Here is a 13281-nt window from a genome sequence, read left to right on the forward strand (position 1 = left end):
TGATAGAGTAATGTAACGCGATAAAAAATAATGTGTCAAACAGTATTACATTTTTTTGTTATAAATGTAAATCAGGTGTCGGTAAAGGATAGAAAATAGTGGACCAAGTAGTCATGTTAAAGTGGTGAATGTACTGCCAAGCCACGAAATCTGGCGATTCAATGTATTCCACCCAGTATCGCGCCATATTATTATAAATCTTCTCTTTCCACGTCTGCAAGAAAAATTTATTCAGATTGTCTGAAACATTCAATTATCGGTTATCTGCAAATTTTCCGCAAAAGGAATTAAATCAAAGATTTAATTAACTTAACTTATTAGATTATCAGTTTAATCATGAAGCATATTATTTTCAACTAAATTTATTACCCTTTTATTTTGCACGATCCATGCTTCTATCAGTTTGTTTCCCTGCGAAATCGCAAATTTTTGTGCTTTGTGCAGATAAAATCGCGTGGTCGATTTGCGACCTCGAAGAACATTCAGGTACGCCATCAGCAAATACAAACGCGGTTTTACGACTATTGCATACTTGGAAATGTTCTCGAGGCATTTGATAATTTTGGAAATATCTTGAATCAGATTTGATAGATCGTCAGATTGTTTCATATTGATGCAACGGAGCAGCATCAATAGATAACATTCAAGTCCCTGCAAAAGAAGTATTAAAGCGAGTATTAAAGAAGGTAATATCATTTCTATTTAATATATAATTTATCATTGACAATGGCGGAAAAGGCAGTATATCAGTCAAAGGACATATATTCGATAATGTTAATCTTGAGACTTATAAGTAATAGATTTTAAACTATAAGTTTCTAGAACTTCATGAATTTATCTGGAGAAGAGAATAATCGACAGATTCTTAATTCATGTATAATATACCATATGTATAAGAAGAGAAGAAAAAATGTATAACAATTGAAAAAAATTTTGGACCTTTAATAATTCGCAAAAATACCTTGATGCAAGTAAAAATTCGGGAAAAATCGTCGCAACTGACATCCTTTATAAATTCTTCCGCCCTGGTCGTAAACGCATCAGTAATCGTATGTCCCCTGCATATATAATATCTTTCAATTACCAATGATCACATCATAATAAATCTATTCAATCATTTACTTCTCAAACTTATAGAAGAATATAAAAAATACAAAGACTATATACATTAAATTATAAAATTTAAATTATTATTAAATTATTAAATTTAAAATATTTTTTTTATTTACTTTTTAACAACACAGGTTAATAATTCTAAGCTTATTTTAGATAGCAGAGATTTTTTTATAAAAGTATGAAGATATAAATAAACTTATAATGTAGGATGAGCCAAAAATGTATAATTTGCACATTTTAAAAGCTTATAAATAGTTTCAAAATTCAGTTATCTATTTTTGTATTCTCGTATTAGAAGAAGGAAAGAGAACCGATAATGAAAAAGAGATAATTGGATACTTACATTCTAAGCTGGTATAACCACAGGCATGTCAATAAGCGGCACAGGCTTTGCGGATCGCGCCATACACAAAATTTCGAGTCTTTTCGAGCTACGTAATCATTTTTTTTATGCGTGTTAAAATAATTACAATTTGAAATAAAATGTGGATGCGTAAAATTATTAATAACGAGAAATTTTTCGTATAAATTTTAATGCATTTTTATAAATTGTAATGTGTTTCTTACCTATACATTTCTTATAATAGGTATAGAATGTTTCGCACGAATCTAGTACTACACCTGCGTCCAGTATAAACTCCAAGGAAAGAGCGTGATACCATGTCTTGTCTGACAAGTCTACGTCCTCCTCTGCTAAAAAGTATAGCTCTCGTATTAAATCGACAGCTTCGTTGATACGCTTGGTCCATAGCTAATTAGGTTATCGAGCGGAAAAAAATATTATGGGAGTAAAAAATAAATAATTATGCATATCTTAAACAATATAAAAGATCCAAAAATCATCCGTAAGAATATCTGAAAATATATACGGAAGATTAATATGCCATCTTATATAATTTTTTGCGCAATGTGTTTTGGATTCTTTTAGGAAATTTATTTAAAAAATATATTAAAGTTTAAAAAATTTATATGTGAATAGAAGATTTGCAGGCAAATAATACCATTATTTGAGTTAACGATGGCACAATAACGAGCATCAATTTATTAAGATGCAATGCTCCAGAGATTTTTAGAACCTTCATACCAATATTTATAGCTTCTTCCAGTTCACCTCTTAGAGCTCTGTTTTTACATATACAATTAGATTTATTCAAAAAAGAGAGCTGTTCATATAAATTTTTAATACGTTTAAATTATATACCTAACTTGATACATCATTAGATAGATCTTTGCCAACATCACTATTTCTTCGATATTGTGCCAGGTAATCTTTGCTTTTATTTCGGCAAGCATCGGTCTCTCAATATGTCGTATTAACTCGATATTTTTTATGCGATGCAAAACTTGAACTGTCACGAGATATATTTCGCTTTTTTCCAGAAAGCTACCAATGCTTGAAAAAGCCAGCTTGAAGCTTCTCAAGGCATAAGCTTGCGCAGTCGTCAATTTATTTTCTATCTATAAATAATAATGAAAAAATTATTATAAAATTTTTTTTTATTTTGAAAAAGTTTATTTTGTTACGAGTTAATAGTTAAAAATGGATTGAAAATTTCTTATAGGCATAGAGATACAATTAAAGATTACACTTGTGAAAATATTTGTTTCAATAAGACAAACATATATAAAATGGTACGTTATAAGTTAAAAAATTCGGTATTTTTCTGCGCGACATATAGAGCGCTATTATTTATATATATGGTACCTATACCGGTCGTGCTATTATTTATATACACCTATACGGGTCGCTTTGTTGACATTCACGTGTCGCGAGATTCGAGCGGACAGGTAGTTCCATAGCATCATTTCACCTTAAGAGACGCAGTAGCGTGAAATATTTGAAGACGTTGAATGTGAATATCGCTATGATTATTAGCATTTATTAATTTATACGATTAATTCCCGCAATAAATGACGCGTAAAAGTATCGCGGTAACAGTTGTGTATTTATTAAAGCGTATATTTCGCGCAATAAATCGTGCTTTGAGCTTCCCGTCTATTTAAGTATTTATAATATACCCAACATGTTGAAGAGAGATTAGAAGCGTAGAATAATACATATAAATCGATGAATCAAATAACGGAAGCCATGATATATCGATTTAGTAAGATATATAGATATATTGCGTGCTATTTGTGTTCGCGTATTTTCTTGGATCGATATCTATCCCGCGAATAGTTAGCAAAGCTGACGACATATTTCTGAATACTATTTTTTTGCGAAATTTTAAGTTTAATTCGTATATTTATTTACGCTTATTTCTTTGATAAGAAAAAATAATTAATTATATTTCTCGCGTTGCTTTATTACGTAATAATTGTCGCGTATCAATGTCGAACAATATCGGGAATATCATGCAAAATGTCACGCGTCCTGCTAATTAGTGCGCAATCGTAATTATTCGCAAGTGCCATGAAAGAGAAGCAAGAAATGAACAAAGAAGAGAAGAAGAAAAAAAGGAAGAAAAGATCCTGAGAGGATTCGGGCGAGAGCGGAGCAACAATTAAAGAGTGAGTGATACATTATTGCTCTTATTACGTCTTATTTAGAAGAGGATATCCGAAAATAGAAGGAGAAAAAATAGTAATAATACTATAAAATAATAATATAAAATAGTAGTGATAAAAATAATTTAAGATATTACATATCGACGCAACTAATTTTTCATCTTTTTATTAAGCTTTCTATTTGAATAATATTATTGAATCCTATCTAAAAAAAAAAAAAAAAAAAAATTAAGAAACATTTTTCTCTCTGATTAAAAAATTTGAAAAGCTAATGATATACATAGCTGTATTTAATATATATTTGTTTTTCATTCTCGTTCTTTTACAGTTTTTGTTTTATTTTTAACAAAGACGACAAATTTTCTTAATCTCAATTTAATAAATCACTACGTACCATATACACGACGCAAAGACGACGCAAATATGACGCTAGTTCCAATTTCTTTACAATAGCTTGCCTCGATACTTCATTAATCGAATAGTGAGGAGGATATTGCATTTGACAATATATTTTCGATATTATACGGTAACAGATAGTTTTCTTCGTTTTGAGCAGAGTGCCTCGCAGTTTCACTGCTGTTGCATAATACTTCTTAGCCTGATCATAATTTCCTAACGCGCAATGTGCATCGCCTGAATAATAATTAATATTATAGTAGGCACACTAATAAAACACCGAAAAAATTTCTACGAAGCTGTGACCATAAAATAAGTAAAATGCGAAAATTCGCGAGATCCGTGTTAGTTATTCTTTTTTATGTTATTTTTTTATTTAAATTATATTTTTCCCTTGATAATTTCGATAATGGAATAAGTTTTATTCAGATTAAACAACGATGCGTGCGGGCGAAAAATTTAACTAATTCCCGTTCTTTAAAGATAATAGTAACACACAATAATCTGTAAATACAGACCCATTAAAGCTAGGATAATTCCCTTATTCGTGATACTTTTTTCTACGTTGTCATCTATCCATTCGTCTATCTCGGCAGCCTCATTCTTTTCAGTGGCAATTGAAAGCAATTTAATGGCATAAAGTGGTTGCGCAGTTTGAATCAGTCCGGCACTGTATTCCATAAAGAAATCGAGCACTTTATCGATTTCTCCTAAAATAGATCAATGCCAATAAAATTATATATATAGTCCGATTATATTTGTTTCTCGTACATATAATATATAACTGTATGTAAAAAAAGAACTGCTTTATAATAAGCAAGATAATTTGAGATCATCTCGACGGATTAATACTATAAAAATAATAGTTTTTTTTTTTTTTTTTTTTTTTACATTTACATGAAATGTTCCTAAACTATCTTTATGTAGTTAAAAAACTGGTAATTTTACCACAGTCTTCAATGTGCCGATGCAACTTCCAGAAAAGATGACTGATGACATTGTCACATTGACAATTGCGATAATCAATGTGACTAAATTCTTCTAAATAGTTTGGATAGGAAAGATCTTTCGCCGTTTCTGGAGCGACCCTCGCAGGTCGTTTCCAAAACTTTAGCGTGTTGTTTGTTGAATTTTCTTTAGGTCTTTCTTCGTTTTTCGAAGCTATTGTGAAAAGTATATTATACTATTGTATAGTAATAGAATTTATCGAAAATTCTTTGAAATGATAAATGGATTGTCGACAACCTTTCTCTTCGTCATCGAGAAACGATGGCATAATAGACACTCTGCGGATATCAACGCACTCATCCTTTTTTAACGAGCTAATTACCCTCGAGGAAAGTATACTTGATTTCGTCAATCTGTTATTTTGATCTTCAATCAAGGTTCGATGACGAACTAGCGAAACTCTAGGCGAATATGTTGGGCTTCCCTCCTGTGAAATCCAGGGAATGTCAATCGAATAAAATTTTCCGAATATAAAAATATGCTCCATAAATATCAAATGGATTAGAAGACATCGAGAAATTAATTGCGAAAATTAATTATGTAAAATCGTGAATTTCTAATTTTTCCAATAATAAACTAATTTAATATATTTTTATATTGCTTACGTGGATAATATACTATTGTAAAGAAAAGAGCAATTTCGGAATTTTTAAAAACCGTAGCATGCAGGAATTAAGTAGCATTTAGAATTGAAGTTTCTGTTGTATTGTATACTTTTGTATTGTATTGTATATTGTATATCGTATTGTATACAATATGAAGATAACAATACATTCAGCAGAGAAGGAGAAAGACTTGCGAAGAAAAAATTAATTTTGTAAGAACAATTCAACGCTTTTTAATCTACATATTATTAGTGAGACATATTTTTCGAGAGTACACTATTCGCATTTGACCTCGGGGAATTTATCCTTGCTGGGAACTCGTAGAAAATGACCGTTGCCGCAGGAATTGCACTTTCGTGCGTCCAAACCATATATCTTGGCCGCTACCGCGTGATGATCTTGCTTTTCTTCATTCGATTGCATATCGTACATCATACTGCGAAATAAATCGACTTTGAACTCCAGCATTTTGCAGTGCGCGTAAAGAGGTGAGGATAAAACGACAGCTTCTGGAATGAAAATGCACAAGTATTTGATCAATCAAGAAATCAAGAAACCGATAAAAAAATGAGTCAATCAAGGTCTACATAATGTGCTGTTTTTATTGCTACTATTGCTATTATTTCCGTAAAACAACTTTTATTCGAATTTTTCTTATCAAAAATTTTATAAGACGCTATTATTTTTTTAAATTAAAATCAAATGTTAGATATTTTTAATTGAGCTAACGTGAATGATGGCAATGGCAAGATAGTAAATGATGCATATCAGAGAACGTCTTTCGCTTCTTGTCTATACAGAAGATAAGATCCTCGGTGTGGAAATCTCGTCGCTGAAGCGAGGCGCATTCCAATATTCGTATTCGAATCATCTCGGAAACGGCTATGAAATTGCACAAAGTTCACATAAGCTAGAGCGCATACAAATAGATCATGATTAATAATACTCACCGTTGATAGTATGCGGTGGAATTGAATTCGGCATTACGTTTTGTAGCATGCTTCGTTTAAATACTTTGCCCAACGTAGCAGCGCACTTAATAAAACTGTGCTCGTACGGGTTCATCCCGTAATAGATCTTGCTCATTATTTCTATATTAAAAAAGATTTTAATGAGAAAATGATTATTACGTGTAAAATTTTCAAACGACGAATTTAACACGATTCATGAAAAACTCCGTACATTTCCAAATATCATCATGGACTTAATCATTTGTCGCAAGGATTGCGAAAAACTAAGAATTTTATTCGATGTTCGAAAAAGAAGAGAGAAGATTGAAAATATAATAGACGAAACAACATAAGATTTGCCTCTCATGTCATGATCTACGTCATTAATCTTGGAGTAATTCTCATTCGTGACACAAACATCCAACTTGCTCATCTGCACCCAGGACAAAGGTGGCGCAATTTCCTCGGGCATTAGATCAATCGGCAATTTTGTCACCAGGGAGGTATCCGTAAAAATGAGATCGTGTTGTCCGGCTTCTTCAGGCGATATCGTGATGAAGTCTAAACCATTACTCTGAAGTATCAACGTCAGCAATGCCTCGCACCATCCGATATGGCCGTCCTTGCGCCTTCGTAAAGTTCTAACAAGAATTCAAACGATGATAAGAATTCGATATTCGATGTACAAAAATAAATGATAGTGAACGGTACCTGTTTAATTTTCTGGGTATCGCAAAGACGTTCAGGAATTGACATGCGAATGTCGGAAGTAGATTTACATCCAGACCGAGTAACACACGTTTCGTGAACCTTTTGTCTTTGTAAATTTCTACTTCCACGTGGGACAGATCTTCCCACGAATTCGGCTTCAACATCGTCATCGCCACGACAACGTTCTTATTGTTAAGAGCCGATGACAGAAATTGCCAAGACATGTAGTCCATGTGCTGAATGTCGTCGAGCAAAATGCAGATCTTAATTCCTAACTGTGAGAAATGAATGAGCATGCTCGTTCAATTTTTATGGAAACAAATTTAAAATAATGCCATAAATCATTTAATTGAAACAAAATAACGATTGCGAAATTGCCTGTTTTAATATCATTTCGAAGATATTAATAGTCTTCATATGACGCTGCCAATCAGATTCCGAGCAGTAAGCGTCGGAAAGAGAAAAACAAACTCTCATTAAAACATTGAGATAACAGAAATCTTTCAGAGCAAGAATATTGCTTAATTTAACAAGCAATGTCTTTTCACGCTCTTCGACCGTGTCACAATCCTCGGCTTCAAGTATCTGTTTAAAAGAAGAATGCAACGCGATTTATTTATTTTCATTGTAAACACTAGATGTAATAAAAAAAGAACTGATAGAGAATCAAAAATTTAGTTTTTTTAGTTACTAAAATGATGAATTTGTTTAAACATATGTGATTTTCTTTCTATTCTTTTTTTATCAACTCTCCTCCTGTAATAGTTAAAGTATTTATGGCGAAAAAAAAATTAAAATTAATAGAAAGATATAGAAAAATTTTCTATATTTTTATGTTTAAAAATTAATAGTTCCTTTTTTTCTATTTTGATGATTAAAAATTTGTAAGTTTGCAGAGTAGGTTTCTATCAATTTCTCCTAATTCACTTATTTTTGTCAAACATATAGGATTAAATAAATCGAACATTCCGTACTTGCAGAATAATATGATGTATAACTGAATAAGCCTTATCTGCGTACGTCGCGTGAAGGGATAGTTTAATTGGTTTTATTTGTCTATTGCAAACGCTCGTGACGAAAGCATCTAAAAGTCTTGATTTTCCTGATCTCTCGATACCCTAAATGAATGATTGATCAATTGCATGCAACAGTAAAACAATTGTTTAATTCCCGAGTTCTACTTGTCATACGCACAAAGCAATATAATTATATATATCTCAATATTATATTATAATATAATTATAATATAAATATCATTATATTTAGCTTTTAATTTAATTTAGATAATTTAGATTTTACATAATTATATATTTACATTATTACATAAAGTTATAAATTAAAATTATTATTATAATTATAGTAATAATGTAATACTAACGTCAACTATGGTAGCTTTGATTAAGAGTCACAAATGCTCATACAAACTTGATTTTCGAAGAATTCAAATCAAACCTCAATTAACAATCCCGAATAACTCCGATTTTTTACTCCGATCTCATCTAAAATATTGTTAAAACACTCCAATTCTTCCGTTCTATCCAAAATAGGATAGCAATAGTCCAGAGATGAAGTTGTGTTCAAATCTTTCTTCGTTCTATTCAAATATGTAGAACATATTTTTTTACATACTTTGTGATTCACGCAAGAGATTTATGCTGTTATTTTTACAGATTTAAATACTCACGGCGCATCGCCGAGATATTCGTAGACGTGAAATTTTTCCGATCGTCCAAATATTCTCACGCCTCGAGAGCGAAATTGATATTTTTTTAAATTGCTGTGCATTACAGTGTCATAATCACAGGAAACCTACGAAAGTGATTCTTGTAATACGATTTTACAAGAAATGCGTTTATTCAGATATTTACATAATTAACATAATTGTTTTCAACTTTTATGAAAGTATCGTCGAATTAAAAGTAATATGACTAAACTTTTCTGGGGAGAGAAAGGGAGGAATAAATTGTTTTACAAGTGCATGTTATTAATACACAAAATTGATAAAAATAATTATTTTAGCTAATTTTTATATATAGACTACATTTAGATATCTTATAAGAATCGTAAGCCACAATATTACCTTATCGTAAGAAATATTTATTATTCTCATAACTTTATCGAGAGGCGGTCCGATAACCGCGTAATATTTTCTAGCAATATGTCCGATCACGCCGCAGTAAGCCATTCCTGAAATTAAATTAACAATACAAATATATTCGTAAACGCGACTTATATTCTTATATTGCATTATAATATTGAAACAATATTTATGCACAATTGAGTCATAATTTAAAATATTATATTTATGGAGCTACTAAAGGCTCATTCGTGTTTAAATTTTTTTTGAAAGAAATTCTTCGGAAAATCAAACACAAGATAATTAAAGCTATAAAAAAAATATACACTTGTCCTGAAAAAATTATACCTGTTGAAACGCCCACGAATACGCTTTGAACATTGGCAATGCCTTTTACTGTTTGCAATGCGTGCATCGCGAACGTAAGCCCCTTTTTGCAAGTCTCGTCGATTTTAAACTGGTCCTCGTCGCATCCGCGTATTCCAAATACGATAGAGAAGAAAATATTTTTTTCACATAGATTAACCGTGTTGATGCAACCTGCGTATTGCGTAACTGTACTAAATAAACAATAAAATAATTCTCTCTATTTCTCTTGTTCTCCCGATAAATGTAATAATATTAAAATGACATTATCAATTATAAAAATAAATTATTCTATTATTTATTTGTAAATCTATAATCCTCGCAGTCAATATTCGTAATACCTGTGCAAAAGTAGAAAGCATTTGTCAATCAAAAGAATTAATTCATTGTATGGACATTTGTCGGGAACAATATCGAGGGATACTACTGTGATTCGTCTGATCTCCGCCAAAAGTCTTAAAGATATACCCTTTTCGATCTACGAGAAGCAAAAAATATTTAATAAATGATAAATTGAATAACTAAACGCTAAATAAATGCAGTATATTCACGGATTCTTCTCTCTTTTATCATAGCTAAGATAATTTATATTAAACGGTACCTGCTGAATCACCGGCTTTATCAAATAGCTTCTCAAATGGATAGCGAAATCCGGATTCATTTCTGCTATCGCCGAAATCGCTGTGACATTCAATGTAAAGCAATGCATTTTCCAAAGAATAACCAAATAAGGTTCGAGTAGTGGGAAGCATTTTCAAAAAGAAGAAATAAAAAATTTAGCAATTATTTATTAATTAAAGACTCGCAGGCTAAAAATCCCAGTAGTTAGATGAAAATAAAAGAAATTTTTATACGGATATAAAACAAATTGATCTCTTTTTATAATAATCCTAGAAAGAGTACAGCTACAATATAATTACGAGTAAAAAATGCGAAGAAAAATGATATGAAAAACAATTTAATAATTTATTAAACTTTAGACATTTAAATGAATAAGACGAGTTTTTGTAAACAAATTTCGAACAACAAACTATATAATTTGTTTCACCTGTAGAAGTTTTCTCTTTCGTATCAGCGATTACTATGTCGGAAAATAGTTTGCCGTCAACAGACATACGTGCTTTATAAGGCGACGATGGTCTGACGGAATTTGTTTCAGATTTTCCTTCCCTGAATATTTCGTCCGAAATAGTGGTAAAATTCGACAATATCGGCATTATATACGGTAATTTTGTATCTGGTTGCTCTAATACTTTTATTACCTATGATTATTGAAAATATATCTCACTATATATTGAATGTTAATCGCATTAATTTGCCAATTGTAGTGAAAATGATTTTTATATCGATATAATGTATCTCTTTAACAAGTGTAAAATTTTGAATTGTAGAAATTATAAAAAGTCAGACCTATAATCTTGACACAAGATTATCGTATAGTATTCTTTAGTTTAAAAAATTATAGAAAATGATTATTTATAGATTACAATTGAAATATACCTTGATATTGTATGGGTTTTTGATGACGTATTCGTATTGACTCGGCTTACAATGCTGCCACGCACTCAATGATAATATCAAATCATTTGATAGAGAAATCTTGTTGGCTTGCTTTAACTCTTCAATTGGCAAACCGACAAGCACAAAATGTCGAGCTTCGCTGTTACCGATGATTGAGAACGTTACATCTCCAGCCGAAACTGCTATACTTACTGTTATTAAAAATTTCGTGATATTACCGAAAAACGAAAAAAAAAATATTTATTAATCCACCTCTTATCAAATTAACTAAAAATATAAATATATATATTTTTTTTAAATTATTTTATCTTATATAATTTTTATTTAATTTTTATTAATTTACAATTATATTTTATTTAAATTTAGTGTGAATGTATTGTTATTGCAAATACCTTTAAGAATTTCATCGTTATTTTTCAGTGCTGCTATAGAGTTTTGTATATTCATCGCGCATATAATTACCTTTTGTATGATGTTATATATAAACTCATCATCGCGTACTTTCCATGCAGCTAATAAGCCCTGAGCTGTATTTTTAATTAGTTATCTATATTTTTTTTAAATCGAAGCTAAAAGCGTATCAGTGAGAAATCATCAATATCCTTTTAAGAATCTATGTGCATATTTCTCTATAATCAGATATAATAATTATATCCTTTTCAATTTATTATATTTTTATTATTATATTATATTTTTATCAATTTATACCCGTAATTATATATCATTAAAAATGATATTATAATTAATAACATATTATATTGAATAGTTATTTCTTTAATAAAATATTATTCACTTATGTACATACTGTTGATGTTAAGAAATAAATTATTAATTTAAAATTAATAAAATATAAGAAAGAAAGAAAATAGAAAGAACGAAAAAAAGAAAATGTTATATAAAAGGATAAATATTAATTGTTATCTAAAAGAGAAACTTATAAATTTATATTTTTATTTGGCAAATTATCTATTACTAAAGGATATTCTCTAATTATTTTCTTTACTGATACGCGTATGTCTTAACTCAAACGATATTCTCACCAGAAAATTTTAGTATATCTCCTTCGTTGCAGTATATTTCCTGAACTACGATATGGACGCAATTATTTAATATTATACTTAAAGCTTGACTTCCTCCATTTTTATCATAAGTATACTTTTTAAATAACGTGGAAAAACCTATCGTTACATTAACCATACAATTTTAAAGAATGTCAATTTAAAACGAAATTTGAAGAGAATGAAAAAATTGTCATCTACTTTATCGTAAAGAGATTTAAAATTTATGTGAATGTACGTGTATGCGATATTGCGGGGAGCTAACCTGAGATATTTAGAAACATTAAAACAGCTCGAAAGCTTCGCAAACTTTTTTCTGACAAATCAGTTTCGTAGATTATTTCGTCAGGAACAAAAGTTGCCATAAGATGTATCTGCTCGTTTACATTACGCAAATGCAATGCCTAAAAAATTAAATAAAAATTTTAATATATAACATTCATCTAACATATAAAAGTATACTAAATGCACATGAAATATCTAATGCGTAAAATATATAAAATTAAAATTGAGATTGGGCAATAGAGGATTATGAAGATAAGAAAATACACATCATAGAGGATTCGAATGTTTCTAACCTGTTTTAATGTCAAGCTATCTTTTTTAAAAATAGGACCAAATAGATCTGGCGTCCAAGCTGCGACAAGATTTTCTTCATTTATTGAATCGTATGCCATTATATTTTATTTATAATATATCTTAATAATATAATGGCATGTACATATATAATTGTTGTATTAAAGAAAATATATTACTCCTTACAAGAAATGAAAAAAATATATCGATTACAATACAATCGATTGCAATATGAAATATTGATTACTCTATTATATATATATATATATATATATATATATATATATATATATATATATATAATTATTAATAGATATATTTGATATATATTTATATATATAATACATATGTTATATAATATATATAACATATATATAAAATTATTAATA

The 13281-nt window shown here is 29.8% G+C and overlaps 1 protein-coding gene across 1 annotated transcript; it reads right to left on the reverse strand.

Annotated features, from left to right (window-relative positions):
• Positions 1 to 58: 58 nt before the first annotated feature.
• LOC138941400 (adenylate cyclase type 10) lies at positions 59 to 12993 on the reverse strand. The gene is made up of 30 exons (XM_070311042.1): positions 12895 to 12993; positions 12582 to 12720; positions 12299 to 12436; positions 11651 to 11785; positions 11238 to 11449; positions 10786 to 10999; positions 10339 to 10418; positions 10079 to 10215; positions 9720 to 9931; positions 9375 to 9481; positions 8979 to 9103; positions 8747 to 8888; positions 8269 to 8412; positions 7673 to 7879; positions 7295 to 7569; positions 6944 to 7224; positions 6584 to 6724; positions 6363 to 6515; positions 5911 to 6139; positions 5266 to 5447; positions 4969 to 5166; positions 4539 to 4730; positions 4019 to 4257; positions 2435 to 2574; positions 2118 to 2238; positions 1684 to 1867; positions 1460 to 1547; positions 962 to 1058; positions 370 to 651; positions 59 to 214 (listed from the first exon to the last, which is right to left on the reverse strand). Exons 1-30 carry the CDS (start codon positions 12991 to 12993, stop codon positions 59 to 61), a joined length of 5049 nt encoding a protein of 1682 aa, XP_070167143.1.
• Positions 12994 to 13281: the final 288 nt, after the last annotated feature.

This window comes from Polyergus mexicanus, unplaced genomic scaffold (assembly GCF_030449975.1).
Source record: "Polyergus mexicanus isolate NDT 795.1 unplaced genomic scaffold, iyPolMexi1.0 SCAF_2, whole genome shotgun sequence".
NCBI classification, from domain to species: Eukaryota; Metazoa; Arthropoda; class Insecta; order Hymenoptera; family Formicidae; genus Polyergus; species Polyergus mexicanus.

Bases quoted from the DNA above. Each gene is read 5' to 3' on its own strand.
- LOC138941400 (XM_070311042.1), bottom strand. From the start codon at position 12,993: ATGGCATACGATTCAATAAATGAAGAAAATCTTGTCGCAGCTTGGACG. The intron at 5,167-5,265 runs GTTGTCGACAAT...CGAAAAACGAAG, and splicing joins TCTCGATGACGAAGAGAAAG to AAAGACCTAAAGAAAATTCA. The intron at 652-961 runs GTATTTTTGCGA...CTTCTTTTGCAG, and splicing joins GAATTTTTACTTGCATCAAG to GGACTTGAATGTTATCTATT.